We start from the raw sequence: 26,494 nt of genomic DNA, 5'->3' as shown, positions 1-26,494 counted from the left end.
AATCTGGACCATGAGCTTCCAATCCAATTCAATCTGTGGAACACCAATAAACCAATCAAATGGTTCATTGGTTTTCCACAGATTGGATTAGAAGCTCATGGTCCAGATTTTTATGTATGCCACAGAACACACTCAACAGCAACATGGTGCACAGTTTTGCCCATTAGCAGGTTTTATTATTCTGTTAGACCACTATTTGTGAATGACATCCAGGTTCAGTTACAATCAGTCCATGATTATTACCATCAGACTGTAAAAACTAGACACATTGCCTTGGATTAAAACCACAGATTTTGGAGATAGTCACTTAAAATAAACAAATCAAATGTCTATGTCCAACAAGACTTAAAAATAATAATGCCGATCTAGAGAAGCACTAATATATAAGAAGAATTTTAATGTTTGTAGTTTGTGACCTGGTCAAGCATGGGTGAGCCCACAGCCCCTGAGCCCAGCACTGTGCTGGGACTGATACATTGCCGAAGTCGCTCCCACACGTCTTTCATGATACCCAGAGAGCACAGCGGCAAGCCTGCACAAACACACACATAAAAACATTTTTATACAGAGTTTCCTTTTATGTCTACATTAGCATATCTAAATGCTACTCTCTGCACATAAACTTAACCTTGGTGACCAAAAGGAAAACTTCAAGTTAGTGAAATATTTACAACACTTCACAAAACCATGTAAACAAGCTAAACAAGGAAACAATAGATGTACATTATAACAATTTGACTACTCTTATGAAGCAACAAAAGCTAATGGATCCCCTTTGTGAAGAATTTGTAACCTGCAAAATGTGAAATGTGGTTGGTGTAGTGTAGTGGTTAATACTTCTGCCTTCTACGCTGTAGACTAAGGTTCAATCCCCCCCTGGGTAAGCACCCTACACTATACCAATACGAGTCCTTGGGCAAGATTCCTAACACTACCTTCACCTACTTGTGCAAAATGATCAAACTGTAAGTTGCTCTGGATAAGAGCGTCATCCAAATGCCATAAATGTAAATGTGAATTCTATGAGGCGCTTCAGTCTAAAAACAGTAAGGATTCCCTAAACAGCTTTTTTTATTTCAATCAGGCTACAAACTAATAAATATGTATATTTTTATTTTAATATACAGCTTCAAAAATGAATAAATATAGCCAAATTAATTTTGATGATGCTGATTTATTGTGACAGAAGGCTTTAGTGCTTTATATATTTTACTGTACTCAGAGTAAGAACAGTCACCACATCTGAAGCTATTGTAGCTGTTTTGCATTTGGCTGTTCAGCTGAATGGCTATTCGTTCTCCACTTGGGAGAGCAGGGATCAGACCCAGTAGAGCGAAGCATTTGTTGGGCTTCTAATGGTACAGTCCTGCCAATCTAATTATGTCACTTTGATGTTGCACATGGGAGTTAATTTGATTCATTCTGTTATCGCAGCCTTTGAAAACGTGTCTATAACAGAAAGTGAAATTGTGATAAGGATAAAAATACAATTTATTTTGCAGCCCTGTTCAAAAGGTACATAAGTGCCAAATAGTTCATTGACACCTCACAAAAAATACAAATATCAACAAATGCAATTTTAACAAAACTTTTTTTTTTTCACTATTTGACCATTTTGACTGTATGAACAAGTATGCAAGTTTGCTAAAACTGAAATAATCTAACTTTGTGTGCAAGATTTCAGAAGTTATACACATATTTATATAAATTAAGAATAACTTTTTCAAACAAATGACATTCTGTGTGTAAAGCTGATTTGACATTGTGAATACAGTCACAGATATTATGACTTTCTCATGTTTCTAACAATATCGTATTACATATATTTCAATCTGTCCTCCCTCTGTCCAATACTGTAGTCAAGCAGATATGAAAAAAAGCACTCTCACTCATGTTTTAGTCATATGAAGCCACATGCTTACTGAAAAGAAAAAAAAAACTTATTGTTAGACACACACTACGTACCCATCTTGTTCTTAACGGATCCTGAGGAACTCCTAGACTGATCATTCACCTTCAGAGAAGAGAACAGACATTGAAAATTATTATATGACATCAAACAATAGTAGCACATTGGATTAAGGAGGAGACCTCATATTGCAGGAACCTTCGGTTTAGGTTACATAATGATTTTGTCCTCTGGACTGGATTAACAAATTTTACTAGCTATTGTAGAAATTAAACCCAATGCAGAAGGGGAGAGATAACTAAACTGCCTTGGAAAATCTGTCCGTCTGGGTTATGCCTTATTTAAAGTGCAACAGCAATGGCGAGTGGAAAACTTACTCGACCTGGAGATGTTGCTTCAGCATGGCCAAAGTAATTTTTACCTTTCATTAATACACCCCTTTACTTTTATTGAACTGTATAAAATCATTCCATTTAAAGATTATTTAGCATTTTCCACTTAAATGGGAAGTAATAGAAAACACTGAGTGTTGACAAACAACAAAATATGGTTCTGCAAAAGGCTTAAGTGTAAGGCTTAACTAAGAAGAGCTTAGAAATGTATTAATTGTACCTAACTTAATAAAAACTGTTAAAGTGTCTATTGCAAGTGGCCACTAGCATTTGCAAAGAGTGACAGTGCATCTTAAATACCTGTTCATACATATCTCTGGTTTTAATGATCCAGCTCATGAACACACTGATCATGATATTATAAAATTGTCAAAACATTTTACTGAAAATAACAACAGTAATAAAATATATTCATTAAGATATTTTGTTGTTCACTTGACTGGACAAAGCAGAGAGGAAGAAAAATGGTCATGGGTCACTTCAAGACATGCATTTAAGGGTTAATTTGTAAGATGTTCTTCATACCTCTCTCTCACTCTGTTTCCTACTATCTGAAGAACTGTGAAACTCTGCTTTAGTGCCTTGCCCTTCAAAAGAGGATGTTGACTTTCTGTGGAGAAACCGATATGAGCACATAAATTAATCTTCATTTGATTTATTGCCATGTGGTTCTTAAGAAAAGCTTAGTAATAGAGGTACAAAATATATTAAAGCACTGTGACACATCAGTCTGAAAGTGGCGATATTACTGCACTGATTTTAGAATGTCAGAATGGATTATAATGAATTCTAAAAAAAAAAAATATTGTTTTTATTGTCTATATTCCACCATTGTGTGAAAACATTACATGTCCAAAAATGCTTATTAAGCATTTCTTCTGAAAGTTAATAATAGAGCTGGGAAGGCTTTGTTGGGACATCACAGTGAGGATTTTATGGCATTCAGTCACAAAAACATTTGTGAGCTCAGGTACTTATGTTGGATGATTAGTTCTGGATCACTCCATCTCAGCCCAAAGGTTCACTCTAGAGAACTTTCACTGCTCCACATTCCAATGCTGAGGAGATTTATATCCTTCTAGTTGATGCTTGTCATTGGGTATTGTGACTTTAACCCCATAAAATAATACAAAGGCTTATTATTCAGTAACTACATGGACTTCATGGCAAAGAGGTTGAGTTATTTCTGGGTTACAGAAGTGTGCAAGAAGTAGAATAATTTCTTGATTCAATGAATCAGTACCTAAAGAGTCATAATCAAATTTAAGTGACAAAAGGTCAAAATTCTTGGTACAGTAGACAGTCCTAATGGGGTAGACATAGAATAAACACACAAACACTTACCTGGCTGTGTTACTCTCAGTGTATGTATCAAAGAGCTGGCTCTGCTCCTGCCAAGCTGCTTGGACCCCCAGCAGCAGAAACAGGCACCGGCTGACCACCAGGTGGCAGGCTGCAGGGAAGGTGAGTGAGTGTTCTGTGTTCTGAGGGCAGTCCCACGGTCGCGCAGGGGGCTCTCTCTCAGGGGTCCCAGGACTCTCTGTACTGCTGGGCAGAGTGCTGGTGCCTGAAGACTCATAAACTGTCTCATTCTGCTGCAGCTGCATGGCCTCCCGTGTGGCCAGGAAACACTGCAGCACCTCTGCAGAGCAAACACACAGACACAGAAACACAGGGCCTTAAAGCATTATTTCTACAAAAAAATCAAACTTACGCAATTTTACTTGGTATGTGAACAGAGTGCAAAACTAAAGAAGCAAACTTTAAACAGCACATATGTCTTGAGTAATTGTAATAAAAGAGGAACTGTGCACATTCTGAGTTTTGACCAAACCATCACTTTAACTGCTGCCCAAATCATTTGACACAAAAAACATAAAAGCACAAAATATACAAATTATGTACTCTTGCACATTATTGTGTACTCCCTATGTGTTCTCTGGGTAAAGAAACTAACATACACATACAAACAGCCTCAACAGCCAAAAGGCTCCATGCAAGTTAAAAGACTACATATTCTGCAGCTCCATCATATGTATGTAGAATACGGTTCCATCATTGTCTATTTTTAAAAGCAAAGTGAATTTTCAGCAAAGCTTTAGGCACCTCTGGATAAATTACATGTTTACATGATGTGTTAACTGTAAAAGAGAAAATAAAACATCCTCTACATAAAACACTTTTAGGTAAATGTACGATTACCATTTATTTGCTGTGTTTAACATATTGAGGAAAATATATAATGTGGAGTGTAAAAAGTTAGGATGCATTTTATATACAGTACTGTGCGAAAGTCTTAGGCATCCAAGACACATTTTCAAAATCTATTTATTTGTGTAGTATGTGTTTATTTGCTGGGAAAAGGGTTAATATTTGAATAAACAAAATGTATAGATTAATTTATATACATCATATAAATAATAAATAGTGGACTTTATGGATATTAGAAAAATATGGAACCAAGAAATTCTTGTTAATTTTTGTTGTTTTTATATTTATTTTAATTATGAATATGACTTTATTCTAATGTATATTATGATCAACTCATTGCTGAGGTAAATTGTTGAAAAATGTGCTTAGATGCCTAAAACTAACGCACAGCACTGTATATATTTTTTCCAACACGTTAAACTCAAGAAATTATTGGAAAATGATGCCCTTAACTGTGCAAATGTCCTTTTTTATGTCCCCACTGTAAAGGATGTGTCAATTTATTTTCACATAGAAAATCAACAAAACATGTATTTGACATGAGGTGTCCAAACGTTTGCATCAGTATACATATACTACATATATAGGCTATAGCCTAAAACAAATCCATTCATTATTAATCTTTAACACAAAATAAAAAGTATAAGGTATTATAGGTATAAAATTCATGTGGGATATATAGACGACCTAACATCTTGACACTTTAGAAACCTGTGTGTGGGTGAATGTGAAAACACAAAAAGCAATGTGTTTACCCGGCAGGTACATACTGATGCTGGGGGTTTCATCCTCAGTGGGATCGTCTTGATTGTGTTCGGCAGGTTGTGTGTTCTGGCCAGTGGGCTCTGGCTCTCTCCCTGTTTGTTCTGAAGAGCTGCTGGGCTCCAGCTTCTCCTCTCCAGGGCTCTGAGAACCTGCTGAACCCTGCAGGGTCACAGACACAGCATGGAGAGAGAAGTAGGATCAGGAGAAGTATGGTCCTTATTCATCTTCAAACCAAAAACTTATACAGAAACCAGTTCTTGAAGCATCTCTAGATCATGTTAATGTTTCACAAATTACACATTGCACATAAAAACTCATAGAGATCATAGAGAAACACTTCCAAATACAATATTTCTTTCAACTCAGAAAATAATGTCCAACACTACAGATTAGGGGTGGGAGGGAAAAAATAGATATTACTGCAATATTTTGACAGAAAAAATATTACTGATACATGGAGGCTCAAGTATTGATGTTTTCTTATTTAATCATTAACGTTCCCACTGATGGACTAACAGGATACCAAAAATTACGTATTGCTTTCTTAGTTTGTCTGCAGCATTACAACAAAACACTTTGCACATTCATACATTTAAATCATGAGGAAGGAGTACAAATTTAAATGAATAAACAGTTACCATAATAAAATAGTTAAAAACTAAATGTGCTGAAGTGTTTACCTGTTTAGTAACTGCTGCAGGCTGGATATTGGCTGCATTTGCCATGTTCTCTTTTAAAGACAGAAGAGTAGTGCGGACTTTATACACCACCTCATAGATCTCTATCAGCATCTCACATGGTTCATACCTGCAATCACACACATATAACAAAAAAAAATATGTATGTACTTGGTCAAAAATTAGGATTATACTTTGCATCACAATATTATGTGACTCCTACCCCTCACACCCTGCTGCTCCAGTTGAGGGTTACTTTCTTTGCTATCCTGTTTTTGAGAAATAATTGGTGAAATGAAGATTATATGGTGTGGGGTCTTGTCAGTTCCTTTTCTTTCAATAATGCACACAGAAGCTACTTGCTTACTATTAGCATCGCCTCATTAAAAAAACATCTGCATTTGTAAGTGAGTAATAAAGATTTACTACAGGGGGATGAGGGGATGAGGAGGAGGCCAATAAAATTTAACCTATGCTACCAAACAGGACACTGGCTTAAGTTATCCAGCTTTTTTGAAAAATCCTTTATAAAACACTGGATTTGTAGCCAGTATAACAAGGAAGACATAGCAAGTTCTCCTACCACAGCCTGTTTATATCAATTTATAACTGCCAGTTTATATCCACAGACCTTTCACTCTTTCAAATGAGTCATTATAGCTAATGCATTTATCATACAGACAGCCAGACAACAGAAGTACAGTACAGTCATGGAGGGAGAGAGAAGAAGAGAGTGGAATATGTGTGTGTGTGTGTGTGTGTGTGTGTGTGTGTGTGTGTGTGTGTGTTAGGGCTACACGATTAATCGTATTTTTATCGTTATCGCGATATGAGGTTTCACGATAAACACATCGAAAGAGCCACGATAACGCCTTGAATAACAGCAAACTCAAATTGCATCACATGCGTGCATTATCCGCGTCCAGCAATAGAGGGAGCTCTTCGCGCTGCAGACTATGATCACGTGACTTAAGAGGCAGAGCGAGGTGAACGCGCTCATCAGACACGCGATTTCTTAGTCCGGAAAAAAAATGAGCACAGCCAGGCCACGTGCCGAAAAATCTTCGAGAAGCGAAGACGTGCGTGAGGATGAATTGGTTCCAAAAAGGGGAGGCATGTCTGTAGTCTGGGAATACTTTGGTTTTAGTCGAGATGACCATGCTCAATCCAAGGTTTTGTGCAAAGAATGCCGAGCCGTTGTGGCTACAGTCACGGGGAACACGACAAACCTTTACCATCACTTAAAACACAACCACAAACAACTGTATGAGGAGTGTTCAGCAAAAAAGTCTGAAAGCACGGCTAGATCTACCTCTTGTCACGATGCAGCTCCAGGTGTAAAACAAATCCATCGCTCGAATGTTCGAAAGCGTAACTCCATATGACGTGGGCTCACGGCGTCACAAAGAAATAACCGATGCCGTCACACACTACTTGGCTAAAGATATGGTGCCATTTAAAACGGTTAGCAAAGAAGGCTTTGTGCACTTACTAAACAAGGTGGATAAACGGTACAAGATTCCGTCACGAAGGCATTTCTCCCATGTTGCCGTGCCAGAGATGCATGCTCAATGCGTTAGAAGTGGACAGTCCGAACTGAAGCAAATTGGATTCTTTGCGTGTACAACGGATCTGTGGTCCAGCAGAACAACGGAGCCCTACGTGAGCTTGACCGTTCACTTCATTAACCAGGACTTTGAACTGAAAAGTCGAATGCGTGACTAAATGGAAAATAAAAAGACTAGGTAGAAGTCAGGAGAATTAGTAGAAAAAATGAAAACGGATCGCTGAGCTTATTTGCGGTCTGTTGGCATGTTTTTGGAGTTCTACCCCGTAAACAATGGTTTGTCCGTTCAACCTAAAAATTACTTAATGTGGTAATAAGATTGAACTGTGTTTAATCAACTTTAAATAAATACTTTTAATGTCTTTTTTTAGGTTGTACGGACAAACAGCATTTTACAGAGTATACCTTTTAGAAAAAACTGCAAGTTTTTGTGCTTTTATGTTGGCTATGTTGCTTCTGTGATGCTGAGCTCTAGCTATAATAAATTTGTGCTATTACCGAAAAGAGCTTTTGTTTGTATTTTATTTCATTTATTTTTTAACCTTATTTTTCTATTATTTACTTATGTATTTATTAATTTGTTTTATTATTATTTATTATTACTAAATGTTGAGAGAACAGCCTTGCACCGCACAAAATGTTTGCACTATTATTACTTGTACACGTGTTATCTAATTTTAGATTTCATCTATTGTTGAATAAACCTGCAAAATATTTGGAATTATTCTGGATTCATTACACAGTAAAAAACAAAACAAATTAACGTGCTGCTGTTCAGAGAGACACTACATTTCTGTATTTTAATCTGAATTTATCGTTTCACATCGATATCGGGATATCCAACAATGTTATCGCACATCGCAATTCTAGTCCATATCGTGCACTCCTAATGTGTGTGCACAGAGGAAAAGACAAAAAGGGCAGTAAGTACAACACAGAGAAAGAAGGAATGATCATTTAATTATGGAGATGAAGGACACAGTGTGTGTGTGCATGCAGAGGAAAAGACAGAAAAAGGGCAGTAAGTACAACACAGAGAAATGATAATTTAATTATGGAGATAAAGGTCACTCAGTAAATGTTTCAGACATATTTATCATCAATTTGCTCATGAAAAAAGTGTCTCTGCTCACTCTTTTTGACTCATCTGCACTTCAGTTTTTCATCATGTAACATTAAAGATTGAAAATATGTTTCTTACACACATACCAGCCCAACCATTTATGCAGCATTCCAATTATGGATTACACTGCTGCATCCTCTAAGGCTACACAATTAATCAGGCCTTGAAATGTATTAAAAATTCATTGATGAAACATCAAAACACTAGCATAAAAGTCATCAAGAACGGCAAAGACAGTAAACCCACTGTGACTGCACTTGCAGTCTTCTATGATATTGGTAATGAAATGGCCAATATTGTGCCAACAATTAACAAACAATATATCGTGTAGCCCTTGCTCCAACTGTACATTCTAATCATTTGAGGAACACAGGTGTGAGGAGGGAAGAATAAAGAGGCTGCTGATGGTGGATAGGCAGAGACTCACCTGTCCTGCCAGTATGCATCATCTTGCAGCCCTGTGTGCTTCAGCAGAGCAGCAAGACTACAGCGACACGCCGTCTCTAGCAAACTGTCCCCTAAAGCAGCTCCGCCATCCCAGTCTAAAATAACACATAAACACAATGTAACACATATACAGCAACACAAACACAGGAATGGTGAACACAATAAGTACAAATTAATTACTAATATAATCTACTCAAATAGATTGCTTTCTCTGAGCCTTTAAGCAGCCAGGACTGAGATCCTCCCTCTCCATTTTGACCCTCCAGCTCGATTTTAAGCACTATTTTGAGAAAATAAAAAAGTTTCCTTTTATCACAAATGTATTATTATTATTATTATTTTTTTAAGAAGTACTTCTTTAATTATACATTGGAACTACAAAGGTAGTATAGCTAATGGAAGGTTATACTCTACCATTAACCACTGTGCCAACTATATGCCTACATTATCACATAGTTCCCTCAAACCACAACAAGTTGTTAAGTAATCTCAAATAGACACCCTTTTGTGGGTTTTGTCACCGTATGACATGCTGTTCTATTAACAGACTACAGAATAGAAATAAATTCAGGCTTACTTTTGACTAATTTTAAACATACACTTCACACAATGCTGATTGGTGGGGAATAAGCTTCCATTATTACATTAGAGTCATAGCTTAAGTGAGAAACTAAAGAAGCAAACTCTGGATACCAAATATGTCTTGGTTGATTCACTATACTTGAGGTAAAGTGAAAACAGTACAAATTCTTATCATAAAGTTATTGCTTTTAAGCAATTTCCTTTGTATGGAAAAACCTTTGGAAAAACAAAAACAAATCCACTAAAGGGCCCATATCATGGCAAACAAAAATGTCCCTAGTTTTTGATATTAATGAAGTATGTAAATATTTTTTAAAGTCTGTTAAAAATAAGCTGTGAAAACAACCTCTTTTGTATTACCTGATTTGGTGACATTAAAAATGAACATATTCACCTTTTTAGTCTAGAGCAGTTTAGCTCTGTTCATTCAAGTTGTAACTCATTGAAGTTATAAGAAGTGTTTCAGCCAGGACAGTTTTTGAATGAAACACAATACAGAACAGCCAAACTAATGTTTTTTATCTCAGTTCTTAGAGAAAACGATAGTGGCTATTTTAGCATCAACGTCCCTCAGCTGTTGCTTTAGTGTCATGATGACCCTTCTCTGCTTCACCTCTGCTGGCAGCATACTCCTTCATCTTCCTCCACAGACTGGCAGCTGGCTCTCGTGGGGAGCCAAGGGCCAACTCCACCAGTGTGGCATTTTCCTCAGACAGCTGAAGGTCAGCCAGCCTAGCATCTCCAGAAACCAGCAATATCGCCTCCGTCAGCCAGCCCATGGCTAAATCTGCATAATCCAAAAACATTCCATCAACCCACAACATTAATTTACAGTTTAAGACTGGGTTACATAATACATTGTTTATTAATTGTTATGACGATCTATAGTGATTTATTGCCTTTGCAATACTGGTATCGCAGAAGGCAGCAATTTGCAAATGAACCCTTTAGCCAAGTAGGTCTGTATATGCACATATGAGTAATCATGTCATTCCCCATTACCTATACTGGAGGTAGAGAACTTGGGACCTGGAATTCTGGATTCCTGCACAGTTTGGTGACTTTCCCTTTTAAACACACCTGATTCTACTCATCAGTAATTTGCTAGGATTAGCTGGAGTGTTAGAGCAGGGAAACCACAAAACTCTGCTTGATTCTGGCCCTCAGTTCCAAAATCCTGTCCCCTGACCAACCCTGATCATGTGACCAACACACACCCAAAACAACAGAATTTTGTTACCCAGCTGTTCAAAGTCCATCTCTAGTCCATTCCTCAGGAGTGGGTTACAGAGCCAATATTCGGCTGCCTTCTCCTGAACGGAAGGGGGAGGGCCCTGCAGCATCCCTCCCAGGCACCGACCAATTGCCAGAGCCACTGATCTCTCCAGGTCCAAAAGCCATGCCCAGTCATGTGACTCTTCTCCAAGAGCAGCATCTGTCACCTCTGAAATCTCTGGTTATGGTAGAGTTAAACAGAGTGTGTTAGTCATCTTACAGCTGACAGCATGTAGTTCCATTAGCTTCAAATGAACCCACTCATCGACACCGAAAGACCAGTAAGGCCAATATCATGGAAAACTGAATTTCCTTGTTTTTTTCAAACAAAACAGTTTGATGAACAGCATTAACCCTGTTAAATTTTCTAAACATACCACTGACTCCACAGTCCATAGAATCCATATATAGAAAGTAAGTTGCAAAAACATGTTGTACTTTTGGAAATATACATTTGGCTCATAGTGAATCACTTCACAAAAAAACTTCTCAGATAGGTAAATTTGTAAATTGGTAGTGACCTGTAACTAAAATGAATTAAAAAGCAAATTAAGCAAACTAAAATGCTATATACACACACATATGCACTGCATGTTTCTTGCGTGTATGTGTATGGGGGTGCATTTACCCTGAGGTGTTCCCTCCAGCTCGAGTGACTCTAGAAGGCTGGTGTTGGGCAGGTAGCAGTTCAGCTCGTTTAGATGCTCCAGTAGCGACAGCAGGTGAGGCAGGAGAGGCTTGACCACAGCCAGAGGCAGCAGCAGCAGAGAGTACATTACTTGACACAGGAGACTGCCTGCTACTGAGCCAAACAACACCACTACACACACACACACACACGTTTCATCAATGTAAATAATAAAAAGTGTGTCAATGAATGTCAATACTAGGGACAATTATTATGATTAATTATGCATTATCTGTTTGTTATAGCATGCCTGCATAATATGCACTATGTGTTCAAAAGTATATGGACATCTGATATCTATATAAGCTTGTTGGACATCCCTTTCCAAAAGCATGGGCCCCCTGTTCTTTCAGCAGAGCTAACACTAGCACTAGAGCTAACTGGTGCATCAGTAGATGGTGATATCTTATGGACTTCTATAGAAGGTGTGTTCTCCTTTTTCGATGATGTAACAACATGTTGTTATTCTGGATATTATAACTTCATTCTGGATATTATATTGTTCTGGAGGTTATATTGTGCTATTTTCTTACTGTGTAGCTTATTAATGACATGTTTATCCAGTGAGCTCTCCTCCAGCAGAATGGTGGACCTCCTAAAAGTTTCAGCAGCATAGGGCAGCAGCAGGCACAGGTGTTTATGAAGCAATGTCACACTGCTGTCATCCTACATTGAGAGAAACAAACACTGATGGACACATCATTCATACAAAGCATTGGTTCCAATGTATAGAAGTTATATGAAGGACTGACAATTTCAGACAAAAGACTACTTGACACTTGACTTGCATCAAAAGCAATAAGAGTAAACATCAATTCTAATTAAAAGGTATCAGAACAATAAGGCTAATCTGCAGTTGAAGTCTGCATACACTCTAATCAATCAACTACCCACACTACCATATAAAATGACAAACACAAGAACATGAATGTACCTCAGTATTGGTGTAGATGTAGCAATGTGCCAGCAAGTGTTTGTGCAGGGCAGACAGCAGATGGTGGAAGTGAGATGGAGCTTCAGTCTGTTTCTGAGCTGAACTGGACTGCTGCTTGTCACTGTTCTTCTCTAGCTCACCAAAGGCACGCTCCTACACATACAGCAGCAAAGCACAGTCTCTCAGCAAAGGAGCTTATTAGCACAAGAGCTTTCAGTCATAAAATTACCCACAACAGAAGATGAAGTAGTTCATATATTTACCCCTTGTCTCCTACACTAACACCCTCAGGGTGGTGGAACTATTCCAAGACAGGCCATTTACTAAATTAGCCAGAATCTCTGCTGCTGAACAAACTGGCAGAGACTGCTAATTTGTGAACAAAAGTATAGACACATTTCAGAAAAGACACTTTTGCCCATGTTTGTAGACATACCGTGTCAGAAATCTGTTTGAGATTACTTAACAACTTGACATGGTTTGATGTAAGTATGATTTAATTGGTAGGATACAAGCTAGCCTTGTAGCTCATGTCCAAACCTAAAGAGACTTACTCTTGGATGACCAATTATGTTTGAGGTAAAAAGAAATTTACATGCATTCATTTTTTTGCCAAATGCAACCTTTAATAAATTTACTGCTGCCCATTTAATTATTCTCTTAATTTAAACTCTATATCAACAAAGCTTGCTTTGGCCAAAGTTGCCACCATGAAAACCTGTGCTAGGGTTGGAGACTGACCGTATAGAATCCAATGCTCAGCAAGAGGGTCTTAAGCAAGACTTCAGCCAAGTGAAGGTGATCTGGGGCCTCAGTGCTGGAGGTAGAGGAGCCCACAGGCCGATCTGGTGTGGGGGGCAAAAGGCCAGCACCTAGATCCCCTGGGGAACTGTAGCCCAGAAGGGAAGCTACATGGCTCTGCTCCTGGAGACTGTTTAGGACCATGTCCAACTGCAGACGCTGGGAAAGAGCACAGACAGACAGGGTCAGCAGGGCTAGAGTCTAGAGACACTGAGACACAGGTAGATTTGTTAATTTATGTGTTTTTTAATGAGCTTGTTACAGAAAATTACACAGAAGATGTCAACCACTAAACATAATAAATTCTTTAAAGTATTTACTGTGTCCACCCTTTCCTTTTATTGCATCTTAAGTGCTGTTTATCTGATGGTGACAGTTTTGGTGGTCTATCAGGAAGCTAGGAATCCCTTTACTCCTGTATATTTTAATAACTTTTTGAAGTCCAGTTTTGGAAACTTGCTTTCTCACTTATTTTCCTTTGATTCTCCTTCTACAGTCATTTTGGTCATTTTGATCGGAAATTAAATAAATGAAGGGTGATCTCTGACTTTGCACATTACTATATAACATATATGAAACAAATGTATGATATGTGTGTACCTGTCCTTTAGAGAGACTCTCCCAGCTCTCTGGGCCCTGAGGTAGCAGTGAATGCAGCAATTCTGTTCTCTCCCTGAGAGGAGGCAGCAAGAGAGATGCTCCTATTGACAATGTGTTCATCACTGCCTACACACATACACACACACACACACACACGACTTTAACATCAAAGTTGAAGAAATTGTTTATTTAAAACTGCTAGACCACAAAATTGTGATTGACGTCTACACATTCATTATCATACTAAAGTAGTCAATAACAGCAAACAGTAACATTTAACAAGATGAATATACTGACATTTTACTGAGTGATCTAACAGATTATCTAAAAGCTTCATTATTCCCTTATACTCAATTCAGGCATAGTTACATAGTATTTTTATAGTATTATGGGTAATTATGGGTAATTCATAGTAATTAGTGAGTAATAAACTTTGATTTTAATAACTGAATAAGAAGTCAAGAAGGAATTGCAGACAAAATTTTGAAATACTAACTAAATAGGTGACTATAATATTTCATTACTTTCTAACTACACATTAGCCTTATAACTGCTGTACAAAACTAAAGAAGCAAACATGTCTGATTGAGGTAGGGGCCAAACAACTGCTTTAAATGAGATTAACACTGGAAAAGTAGTCATTAAACCTGCTGCAATGATTCGGGCACATTTGAGTCAATGAGTCTGAAGAGGAGGTTCCGAAGGGGTCTCCCCTGAGCTCCGAGAACAGTAGCCCCCGTGCCTCCTGCATGGGCCAAGGACAGGTGGATAGACAAGAGCTTCATACATAACAACACAAACTGGTGATGCTCCCTGAAAGAGAAAGAGAAATAAAAACGGAAGGGAGTCAGTGTTAAAAGAACAGTTTGGGCTGACCTTCATGCAGAATTGGGCCATATGTTCTATGGAGGAGTGTGTGTCTTCCATCCATATTTGTGTGTGTGTGTGTGTGTGTGTGTGTGTGTGTGCGTGTTTCTCAATTTTGTCTGCAGGTATGAGGGGTTTCTCATTAGTGGCATCACTCTGGGCACAGAGTCAATGGGAAGGTGTCAGGAGCCACTTACACACATCACAACTGCTGTACACAAGCGTCCAATAATTCTTATCTACATTAACCTTGTAGCTTCTGTGTAAAAATACAATAGCAAATTTCAGACACCACAAATGTCTAGTCTGATCAACTACACTTAGGTAAGGAGAAAGCTAATATAATTTAGAGCGGCACTATATGAGAGAACATCCAATTTTTCTAATTTTCTGCATAGTAAATTTATTAAGGTATAAACAAAGTACTTCCAAGTGGTGCAAATTTAAAGTGGCCAACATTTCTGTTTTTGTGTTTCATCTTTCTCTTGTGAGTCCTTTCCTTTGCGTATTTTTTTTTTAGACAGAGTCCACAGTCCACTCATAGCGCAAATGCCAAAGCAGGCAGTCAGCTGGTCTGCATTCTGCATCAGAGTGACAACACAATTCACTTTGTATTAGGTAAAAGCACATACACATTGACAGCAACCCAGCAATGCAGTGGATTGAGCCAGCGAGCCTGAGCTTCAGCTGTCATTCTACAACACCGCCACTCAGCACAGGATGATGTAGTGCCACCTCTTGACTTATTTTTAGGAAGAGTCAATAGTTAGGGGAGAACACTATTTATGTTTCAACAGAAACAAATCTTCTTCCAACAGAAATGGCACTAAGTAAACAGTTTGAGTGGTGAAAGGTGGTAACACATTAGAAGGGATGTTAAAAACAGAAATAACTACACTCAAGGCTGCTAGGTGGTGAGTGTTTGCATCTGTGTTGAGGACCTTTATGTGGGGTCTGTATGTATAGTGCTCAGAAAGAGTCTTGGGACACATCTAAAATCATTTTTTTAGAATAATTTTATTTATAAATGTATCATGGAAATTCTGCTTTATTCAAAAGAACATAATTTCAGATAGACTGCAGATATATTGAAAATTCTGAAATAAAGTGCGAAAACTGTACTGAAATGTAAAGCAAAACATGGTCATCCCCGCCACACTCAGAGATGGAAAGAGAACATCCACAGCTGAGTATTAACTGTTCAAATTCTACACTCCATGGCGAGAAGACTTCAAGCTGCTATCCAAAAAAGGGAAATGTAACAAAATATTAACCTAAATAAAAAACTAAATACCAACCTCACAAAAGAAAGAGAGACTAACATTTAAAACACTAAAGTTTAAGTACTTTTTCTACCTTATTGCAGTTAGTAATTAACTGACCGCTTAAAGTTCCAGGCTTATTAAATGTTAATGTTTATTAGTCAGTAATTACAGGGATTTCAATGCAAACCAGTTCAGCTATTCTTAGCTAATAGAAGTGTGTAATAAAACAACAAATGGGTTATTTCAAATGGGTTTCAAATAGTAAAACTGGTCATCATTGTTGGTTGTTATTATTTTGTTGACAGACACAAATAAATAAATACAATTTTAGTACTTCAGGACAGTAATAAATAAACAAAACATAAATTGTATTCAGAATGTATCCCAAGAGCACTGTATGTACTGAGAAGAGCCTGGCCAATTTGAAAAATGTCACCGAAACTGATGACAATTTTAAGGAGCTAAAAAGTATTACTTTCATAAAATCAATACTATAGGTTATTCCTATAATCAATAACTTAATATGGTCAAAAGTGAAACAGACTCCAGTAAACTGTCACAATTCTTGAACAACAACAGAGTGACAAATATTTGGTAGCACCAGGTGCAGAGCTTCCTGAAATTATTAGTAGTTTGGCTCGTTTCTTTTTTTTCCCCATAACATGTTATCATAGAGCTAATGAGTAAACTCAGCATGTACATAGAAATTGTAACACCATATTTAATTTTGTTATTTGTAGAGGATATGTTAACTTATTTCCACTTACAGAGACTGTATTGAAAATTAGCTTTCTACAATATGGGCCATTTAAAAGTATTTAAATCCTTAGAAATAAGCTATTTTCCTCATGCTAGAGCTGTATCTTAATTATGGTACAGAAGAAGTAGTTTTATCAGCAAGATTTTCACAGGTATCAAAAAAAATGACATGGGACATTAATGTTGGTCAATTTTAACCAATATATTGGTCAGGCCCCACTGTGTGTGTCTGTGTGGTACCTCTTTGAGGAGAAAGGAGCTGGGGGTGTGTCACCACTGATGCTGTCGCAGTAGCGCTCTAGAAAGCTGCGTAAGTATGTAAATGTGCTCTCCTCCAGGTCCACACAGAATGGCCTGTGCCATGCCACCAGCTGCCTATTGAGAGACAGACAGACACACACACACACACACACACACACACGAAAGCACACACAATATGAATAATTCAGACTGAGCTATGAGCTCAATGAACTGCCATTCATAATCCTAGAAACTGTATCCATTACACTAATGCAGCAGAGCCAGGAACTTGGGCCAGATGCAACAGATTGGAACTGAGCCACATTTTGTTTCATAGGCCAGATGGATTTGGTTTGGCCAAATTGTTATTATTATTATTATTATTATTATTTTATTGTTGTTATTATTATTATTATTAGTAGTAGCAGTAGTAGTAGTAGTAGTAGTAGTGGTGATGATATTAGTAGCAGTAGTAGCAATAGAATAATACAATACACTATACTATTATAACAAAAACATAATATTGTTTATTTTATTTTGGTCATAAGGTATTATAGGACAAAACTGATTAGTAAATTATGCACCAATGATCCAATTACCAGATTTTTTTTTCAGTTATTACCTGTCTGTGGGGACAGCAGTCCAAGCCAGGCTGTGGGAGGTTCCTGCAGTGATCTGCTGGATTGACAGCCCCTCTAGACCAATCACCTTCTTAGGTTTGGTGATTGGTGTTGATGTGTGGCCCTGCCCACACTGACCCATGGCATTATTACCCCATGCATACACCTCATTTTCTGAGACAAAATGTGACAAATTAGACATAAAATATACCAATGTTGTCAAATTCAGTTATTAAAGGGCTGCAGTTTCATTTTTACTGGTTTATGTTTCCTGCTCTAACACACCCAGGTCAACACATCTGTTTAAAGGTTTGATGTCATAAAAGCAGATGTGTTAAAGCAGGTCAAATGCTAAATTCTACAATTACTTGGCTTCCAAGAACTGGATGCTTCAATTTCTTAAGTAGTCTTCAGCACTACTCCACTACACTCTCTCTCAGTTTGACAACAGAAAGTAGTGTAATGTAATCTGTCAGGATTCAATTGGTTGAATGGCTCAGGGTAATATATCGTATTTCATCAAATTCTTACAGACAGTCTAGATTGAAAAGTCAGAGCTCAATTGTTCAACAGTTTTGCCTCTGGACACGCTCAATAACAATAACAAGACGGCACCCAACTGTGTTTATTAGTGGGTTTTGTTATTACTTTTTTGTGAATTGCCTTGGAACAGGACGACTATTAAATGTAGGGCTACAAGTTCAACCAATTACTAAAGCCCATTCATTCCATAATTACTACACAGCTAATTCCTGATGAACTCTCTGTCATAGTTGTGTAGTGGGTCAATAACAAGCAGTAACATCGTCATTCTTGCACTCCTCTCACCGTGAGACAGTGCGAGGCAGTGGCTGTCTCCACAGGAGATGTCTATGATTTTAGTGACACTCAGCTCCTCTATGAAACGAGGCCTGAGAGATGTAGTTTCAGAAGAACCACAGCCCAGACATGAGCCACAGCCCCAGGCAAACACCTAAAAAAGACAATACATACACACAAAACCACAGACTGAAAACTAAAAACTAAACTAAAATTAAAAACAAAAACATGAGTGTATACCAGTGTTTTGTAAAATCCTGCAATTCTGTGTCTGAACAGCTATCCAGAGCGCATAGCAAAAATAAGCTTGTGGCATAAGCTGCAATGATATGAAACATCATGGCATCTGTTATCAAAATTACTGGAAATAGTAACAGAACATAATTTATTCAACAAAATCCATCATGATATCATGTTTATGGCATGGTTATGTCAACAATACGTAGCAGGGTTCAACTACAGTGATACCAGAATAACTTTAATGAACTTTAAAGGAACAAAACTGTACTCTAAGTAACTCTGGACTATTTATATTGTTTTTGTTATTTTTTTGTTAAAAAAATACCTGTCCAGCAGAAGTGAGAGCCAGTGAGCACTGACTTCCAGCACACACTTTCCTGATGATGTAGCCATGTAGAGCCTCTATAACCTTGGGCCTGTACACACGGTTTGTGTCTCCATGGCCCAGTTTACCTGTAAAACAAATACAAAGACACCATTCAAAATTCAGGGGAATCCCATCTGGAACCTCCTGCTCAGATTTATTGACTCCAATGTGCCAGCAATGTTGCAGCAGGTTTAACTACAACTACTCTTTGAATTTTAATCTCATTTAAAGCAGTGGTTTGGCCCCTTACCCGTAATGTAGCTGACCAGCAAAGGTGGGTTTTGTGCCTATTTAGTTTTATACTTGAGCCACAAGGCCAATGTAGCTAACAAGTAGTGGGGACTAACAATCCATCAACTAGCATTGTGCAAACTGCATGTCTTAATTACAACACTTTGCAACAAACTGTGTTGAGTGGTTGAGTAATCTTAAATAGGTAGTTTCTCAAATGTGTGGTTTCCCCCATCAGTGCAGTGAAAATTCACATACACACCAGTGAACACACACATACTAGGGGGCAGTGAGCACACTTGCCCGGACCGGTGGGCAGCCCTATCTGCAGTGCGAGGGAGCAGTTGGGGGTTAGATGCCTTGCTCAAGGGCACTTCAGTCACATACTGCCCGCTCAGGGGATTGAACTGGCAACCTTTCGGTCACAGGGCTGGTTCCCTAACCTCCAGCAAATCCCCAATAAAGACCATTCTATTATTACAAATGAAATGAAAAAGTGCATCATGCATCCCTCATCCCTAACTGACTGCATTTATTGTCGAAGAAAAAAAAATTATTCATTAAACTACAATCTACAAAACTACAATCATTAAATTTTTCACTGAACTATTCATTTATCACTCATTTGACATTAAATTATGAAATATTTTCTTATTTTTTTAAATCATTTTAATGACTTTGGCTTCAGCATTTAAATACAGATAAAATGTACAAATGTTTTAATTACTGTTTTAAAGGCTGTTCTAAAACATGTTTTTGGTGGGAAACATGCACAAAGAAGATGACTCAGTCTTGCTGAGTGATTTGTGTAAATTGGATCATATTCAGCAGTGTAAAAGCTGACCGTTGTCTCCTCCTCCAAATGACCAGACGATGCGTCCATCCAGAGCCACAGCAATGGTGTGTGAGCTGCCACACGCCGCCTGGCCCACCCCGCTGATGTCCTTCACCAGTGTCGGAACGTTCCGGCTGTGACTGTCACTGTGGCCTAAAAAAACAGAGACAGTGAAAGAGAGTGAAAGAAAAAGAGAATGGGCATTTATCCCAACTGTCACAGAGCTCTTACCATTTATTTATGTTTTTTAAAACACTGAAAAGAAAAAAAAAATTATAAAATCAATTAATTTTGACTTTACATGATCCAAAAGTGTATGTATCATTTCTACATGAACAAAATATATTACAAATATGTACACATTACATTGAGTGCATTGCTTTTTTAAGCATAAAGAAGATTCTGTTAGCCACTTAACATTACATTATAAAACCAGTTTTGTTATGTCATAAATATTATTAAACAAATGTTCTGTAACTATGAGTATAAGGAATTGAAGCATGGACCCCTAGAGTTTAATGTTAATGTTAAGAGGGTTAATGTTTATAATAATTTGGATATTTTATTAAGAACAAAGACATTATCCAATCCATTACAGACACACAGGATGTCTGTAATGTTTGAGCAATGTGTACAGCATAAGAAATCTTGATGTAAATGCCACAGCACATTTAAATGATCCATTCTTTAACACCAACCACGATATACTAAGCGTCTGTGTTACTGTCTCAAATGAAGGCAGTGTATCTTTAGCATTACCATTTGGGTGGGAATTAACAGCCAATAGTCAACATCCCTGCATAAAACTATAATTGCAATTTTATAATTTTTTTGCATGTTTTAATGTTCATGTTTTAATGTTCACCTGATGCAGGACAATACCGATCGGCTTGATTTTAGCCACAGAGAACACAAGTGCCTCTATGCTCTCTTTTTCATAACTCTGTTTCCACAGAATATAATAGAATTTTTACTGACATGTCAATTTGCAAGGGATTAACATATCCTGGAATTATTTCTGTACTTTTTTTTCATAATCTTTACTGAAACGGGATGCACACACTGTAAAAATTACTGACAATTTGTATTATGGCAGGACTAAAATCATCAAACGCTAGTAAGATATACATTATCTCACCTCTCCATGTGCACACAGTCCCGCCTGTCTGAATATTGCTAAAGATTAAGGGTTTCCTTGCAGAACGCATTATAGACCACCTCTGACTTTTTTTAATGACATATGCTATTGCCAAATGTTGTTGCCATTATTATTAAAAGCGCATTTATTAGAGAAATGTAAATGTTTTCCATTAACATGTAATTAATTTTAAAACCTAAAATTGTTACAAATGGATATACAGCATTATGGATTATAGAATGAAATCCTTCATGTACAGTGTTTGTTTTTTTTTGCATATACTGTACACACACAGATATATACACACACACACGCACACACACACACACACACACACACACATATATATATATATATATATATATATATATATATACACACACATATATACATATATATACACATACATACATACATACATACATATATATATATATATATATATATATATATATATATATATATATACACACACACACACACACACAGAGCGAGCGAGCGAGCGAGCGAGAGAGGGAGAGAGAGAAAAAGTTACCCAGGCGGCCGAAATCGCCCTCTCCCCAGGTGTACAGTTCGCCATCGTTGGTTACTGCTGCACTGTGTCTGTAACCAGCAGACACACACACTACCACCTAGCACAAAGAGGAAGAAACACACACACAGTCAGATACATTCTCATACATTCAGAAAAATATGCTGAAATTAACAAACATACTCGTTCATTCATTAGTTCAGTATTTCATTAGACACCTCCAAGCTGTACTACCATTCGTTGCCCACTTTATGAGCTCCAAAAAATTTATCAAATCAATCAAATCATGTTTATTGTCACATCACATTTTAACAGGTGGAAAGTGAGTAAAAATCTTATAATTTAAATACAAAAAAAATATAAATATCTAAGAAGAAAAGAAATATATACTGTATATATACACTAACTCTGAATATACACATATACACAACATATACTAATATTGCACTATTCCAATGTACAGTTGTACAGTAATAAGTTATGAAATGTACTGTTGTACACATTCTGTATGTGCAGTTAGTCTGAGCTAGATAATAAATTAGAAATAGGTACACAGGGGACAGAATACTGACATAGAATCTTCCAGATTATTCAAGATATGGATATAAGATGTACAAGATGTCAATCTATGTTGATCAACAATTCAGGTTTACAACTTCAGCATGCCTGTTTCTGCACAATGTATGAGGTCCCCTCTACTCAATTCATTATTGGCCAGTTTCTGACCATAGGACAGCTGCTGACCAGATATTAATTATGTGGTGGACCATTATCAGCACAGCAGTGAGTGGCATGGCAGTGTGTGGGGTGTTAGTACGACTGTCACTGCTAGGTAGGATCCCAAAAACATCTGGCTTAGAGCAGACAGAGCTTAGACAAAAACTGACTGATTATTGATGAAAGGCTAGAGGATGGTGACATAAACTGTTCTAAAAAAGCTAAAAAAGGGTAATAAAGCAGAAAGTGAGCAAATTAAGTAAACAACCCAGATAGACAACACACAAACACATGTATAGGCTACACAGAAGAGTTTGCAATGATAAAAACCCATTTGGTTGCAAATGAGCAGAAAAAAGCTCATCAGTCACTGCTGTCTAAACGGCCCGCAGCCTGTTCCGAACACCATTGATCACCTTGATAAAATACATCCCTAAAAAAGGCTAATGTTACAAATAATTCATGAAGCTTAGCAGAGGGCCTGTGAGAATCACACAAAGCAATTCATGTTAACTGGTATTGAGTAGATGTTATTTGTTGTGAAACATGTTGGTATTATTTACTGGGTAGTACTCCTGTAACTTTACAATGATCAGAGCATGCCAGCCTACAGCTTGGCTGCATTTCACACTCCCTCACATCCTTCTGCTCACATAGTGCCGTTTGTAATATATGTAAATGAGGATTGGCTATAGGAGCCCATTCGGCATGTTCAGTCTTTAATGTATTAAAACATGAGCTCTCTCTGTATAAGGACAAGACAGAAAAAATATGCAACACATTAAATACGTGGGCACATTTTGAATTTTTCTGTGTAATGTTCGCTTAATAATCATAGATTACATTCAATTAAGTTAGAAAAAAAGATTTTGCTAGCATGCAACAGCTACACGTTATTTCTTTGGGTACATTTCTGTTCATCAAAGTGGCCACCTTGGTATGAACAGCAGGTTTTGCCTAAATCATATGACAGTCTTCTTTCCCAAACTGCTTTTAAAAACACTTATTAAAACACATTTAAGCCCAATGGTGGTATAAACACCTGAAGGGTTTTAGTGCTAATGAGTGCTAACATCACAGCAAGAGAAATTTTTATTATATTTTTATTATAATTATTATTATTATTATTATTATTAGTAGTAGTAGTAGTAGTAGTAGTAATAGTAGTAGTGTATGTGTCATCCTTTCCGACTCCTGGTGACCATATGGATAGAGTTTCTCCAGAATACCTGGTCTTCTGTTGGAGTTCTCACAAATATTTACTTATGTTCTATTGATAAATCTGCAAAGTTTTAATATGCGAGGTTTCTGTAAAACAATATAGAAAATAAGGAAATTTGTATTAAAAACATTTGAGAAAGCTATGGCTCTCCAACTTTTGCTGATCACCACAAAACAGCATTTGGCATTTGTCAACTGTTTGCTCACTTCTGGCTAAACTATTTGACCGTTTTTGATGTTGGAGCTAGTATCATCTGTATACACAGATTTAATATTAAAAAAGAAGGCCATGAGTTCTAGGACTGTTTTCCCTCACCTTGCCCAGTAGGGGTCCCTGTATGAGTTTGGGGTATTTCTGTGTGGCACTATTTCCATGTCCAAGCTTGCCGTAGTCTCCGTCTCCCCAGCTGAACACCTCCCCTTCAGCAGTTACAGCCAATGTGTGGCCATCCGAGCCTTTGGAAGAGGAAACTTTTCTCATGGTGCGAGGAGGATCCAGCACCAGCTTCTTGGGAACAGACTGGTTGTTGGAGTCTCCCAGGCCCAGACGGCCATAGCTGCCTTTCCCACAAGCCCTCACTGAGCCATCAGCTGATACAGAGAAGGTGCAGTACTGACCTGCCTCAATCTGTAAAGAGACAGATGAATATTAGGGAAGTATTGATCTAACCTTAACCTAAACCCTCACTCTGTTAAAGCACTTAATATATAATGCTTTGTAGTAACAAAAGCCCATAAACATGAATATAGCAGAGTATAACATACCATGGAAAAGACTTATTCAACAAATTCTTTTTAAGGATTAAATTCTTTTTAAGTTATACAACAAATTATTTTTTAGGATTGATCTATTTTTTAAGTTATGTTGTTCTAAAAGGCTTAGAAAAAAATGATTATGAATAAGAAACAGCATTGAGTGTGGATACAGTCATATGCAAAAGTACACATTCCTCATGGTTACTATGTATTTGCTGAAAATAAGAAAGTGAAGCCTGTACAAAGGTTACAACACACTTAATGTGTTATATTTTACTTTTTTTCCCCCAAATATATTCAATTTAGTAAAGAGACTGTAGGTCTGCAAGTGAAAAGAATTTAGTGAAAAGATAGCAGCAAAACATTTAAACAACTGAGGATTTACAAATGTGTGCTCAAATGTAAGTCAACGTTTACATATGACCTCATAAGGTAGATGTTCACTGAATTTTTAAAAATTATTGTTGTACATGTGTGCATCAGTAAATTCAATTGAGGCTGATGAGTCTGTTGTGTTCAAATTGTACTAGGGCAAGGTTAATGACTGTTTCATGGACAAGGTTCAGTGTTACAGAGCTATGGCTCACGGATCCAATGAAAATGATGAAGGGTTTAGCATCCACTGCTGACCATGCATTTAAGATAGCACTGCAGATCTGGACGTGGGAGACAAAAACATTAGTGCAAAGTTTTGGACTAAATCTACGAAGCATGGTCAGGAGGGGTACATGGTCACAGATAAAAGTCAAGTAAAAAGTCTGAACACCCCTCATCAAATTACCCATTAAACATGAAATATAAAATGTGCAATAACTTTTGCACAGGCCACATTTCATGTTTTTCCCCCCAATATGGTAAATACAGCAAATAAACAGTAGTTTAAAATATACAGAAGCATTCTCTGAAGAGGATGTGTTCATTTATTCTCCAAGAAAAAAAAATTTCGCAAACGACTGTATGATCCTACAACTATTAGCAGATATATATATATATATATACTGTATTCTATAATAAATATATATTTTGTACACTACATGTAATCAATCATCCAAAATATGACATATTGTCCATAGAAATTTTTAAAATGGACAAAATGTATGAACACAGGAGTTCAGGAACCACATAAGCAAGATTATTCAGGATTACTTAGCAGCAAAATGCAGTTTGAGGCAAGTTTGCGATTACACATGCACGGAATTCGCATGTTGACCATTGGTGGCTATTAGCTTTCATTACTTGTTAGCCTCAAAGCTCCACTGCAAAACTAAGGAAGCAATCTTCAGACACCAAACATGTCTTGGTTGATCTTACATTTAGGAAAGGTGGAAACTGTGTAAATGAAGAGTTTTCACTGAACTATCGCTTTAATACATAAGCATGTGTATGCATGCTGAGGAGCAGAGCCGTATACACACTCAGGCAGACACACCATTTGCGCATCGCAGAAGCCCTGTGCCAGTTTGGGCTGTAGGATCTTCTCCAAAGTTCCCTCAGCCAGCTGGTGACTGCTGTTACTGCCCCAAACATACACTTTCACCGCATCGCCCTCAGAGCCAGGGGAGGACGAGCCCATGCTGCACGAGGAGAGGCAGTTAGACGCCAGGGCACAAATCTAGAACACACATATTAAAATGGAGAGACTGTATTACAACAACAAAATTACTCTGGCATAAAAAATATTTTGTATATTCAGCACAGAACATCTCAGCCTCACTGGTTTAAATTCACAACTTTGCATCCTTTTTTGTGTTTTCGTACATCAGTTTTCACTCACTACAATTGCTGGATATGTACGAAAACACAAAAAAGGATGCAATGTACATAACACAATGACTGATGGCCACTGATCTAGAGGTTAATAAATCTGTGGTGATAGTTTACATTAATGAACCACAACCAGTCATTGATGTCCTTGT

The 26,494-nt window shown here is 37.4% G+C and overlaps 1 protein-coding gene across 4 annotated transcripts in view; it reads right to left on the bottom strand.

Annotated features, from left to right (window-relative positions):
* Positions 1-26,494, bottom strand: part of LOC108436580 (probable E3 ubiquitin-protein ligase HERC1) — a 103,225-nt gene that overhangs the window by 62,406 nt on the left and 14,325 nt on the right. For 2 of the 4 annotated variants that reach the window (XM_037545768.1, XM_037545770.1), the window contains exons 6-28: positions 26,008-26,190; positions 24,139-24,450; positions 21,888-21,984; positions 20,224-20,367; positions 19,107-19,234; positions 18,551-18,695; positions 17,725-17,896; positions 17,103-17,237; positions 14,619-14,784; positions 13,972-14,097; positions 13,312-13,530; positions 12,571-12,723; positions 12,170-12,302; positions 11,577-11,768; positions 10,914-11,126; positions 10,287-10,460; positions 9,072-9,186; positions 5,958-6,084; positions 5,268-5,436; positions 3,646-3,943; positions 2,827-2,911; positions 1,966-2,014; positions 417-532 (exon numbers count right to left, since the gene is read on the bottom strand). In XM_037545768.1, coding sequence (XP_037401665.1) covers positions 417-532; positions 1,966-2,014; positions 2,827-2,911; positions 3,646-3,943; positions 5,268-5,436; positions 5,958-6,084; positions 9,072-9,186; positions 10,287-10,460; positions 10,914-11,126; positions 11,577-11,768; positions 12,170-12,302; positions 12,571-12,723; positions 13,312-13,530; positions 13,972-14,097; positions 14,619-14,784; positions 17,103-17,237; positions 17,725-17,896; positions 18,551-18,695; positions 19,107-19,234; positions 20,224-20,367; positions 21,888-21,984; positions 24,139-24,450; positions 26,008-26,190 — 3,651 coding nt within the window. Of the gene's footprint in view, positions 1-416; positions 533-1,965; positions 2,015-2,826; positions 2,912-3,645; positions 3,944-5,267; positions 5,437-5,957; positions 6,085-9,071; positions 9,187-10,286; positions 10,461-10,913; positions 11,127-11,576; positions 11,769-12,169; positions 12,303-12,570; positions 12,724-13,311; positions 13,531-13,971; positions 14,098-14,618; positions 14,785-17,102; positions 17,238-17,724; positions 17,897-18,550; positions 18,696-19,106; positions 19,235-20,223; positions 20,368-21,887; positions 21,985-24,138; positions 24,451-26,007; positions 26,191-26,494 lie in introns of those variants that run through there. The other 2 variants (XM_037545769.1, XM_037545771.1) reach the window with 2 other exon arrangements.

This window comes from Pygocentrus nattereri, chromosome 16 (assembly GCF_015220715.1).
Source record: "Pygocentrus nattereri isolate fPygNat1 chromosome 16, fPygNat1.pri, whole genome shotgun sequence".
In the NCBI taxonomy this organism is placed as follows: domain Eukaryota; kingdom Metazoa; phylum Chordata; class Actinopteri; order Characiformes; family Serrasalmidae; genus Pygocentrus; species Pygocentrus nattereri.
The sequence above is the reverse complement of the archived record's forward strand: the minus strand, read 5'-3'. Positions and strand labels throughout refer to the sequence as shown.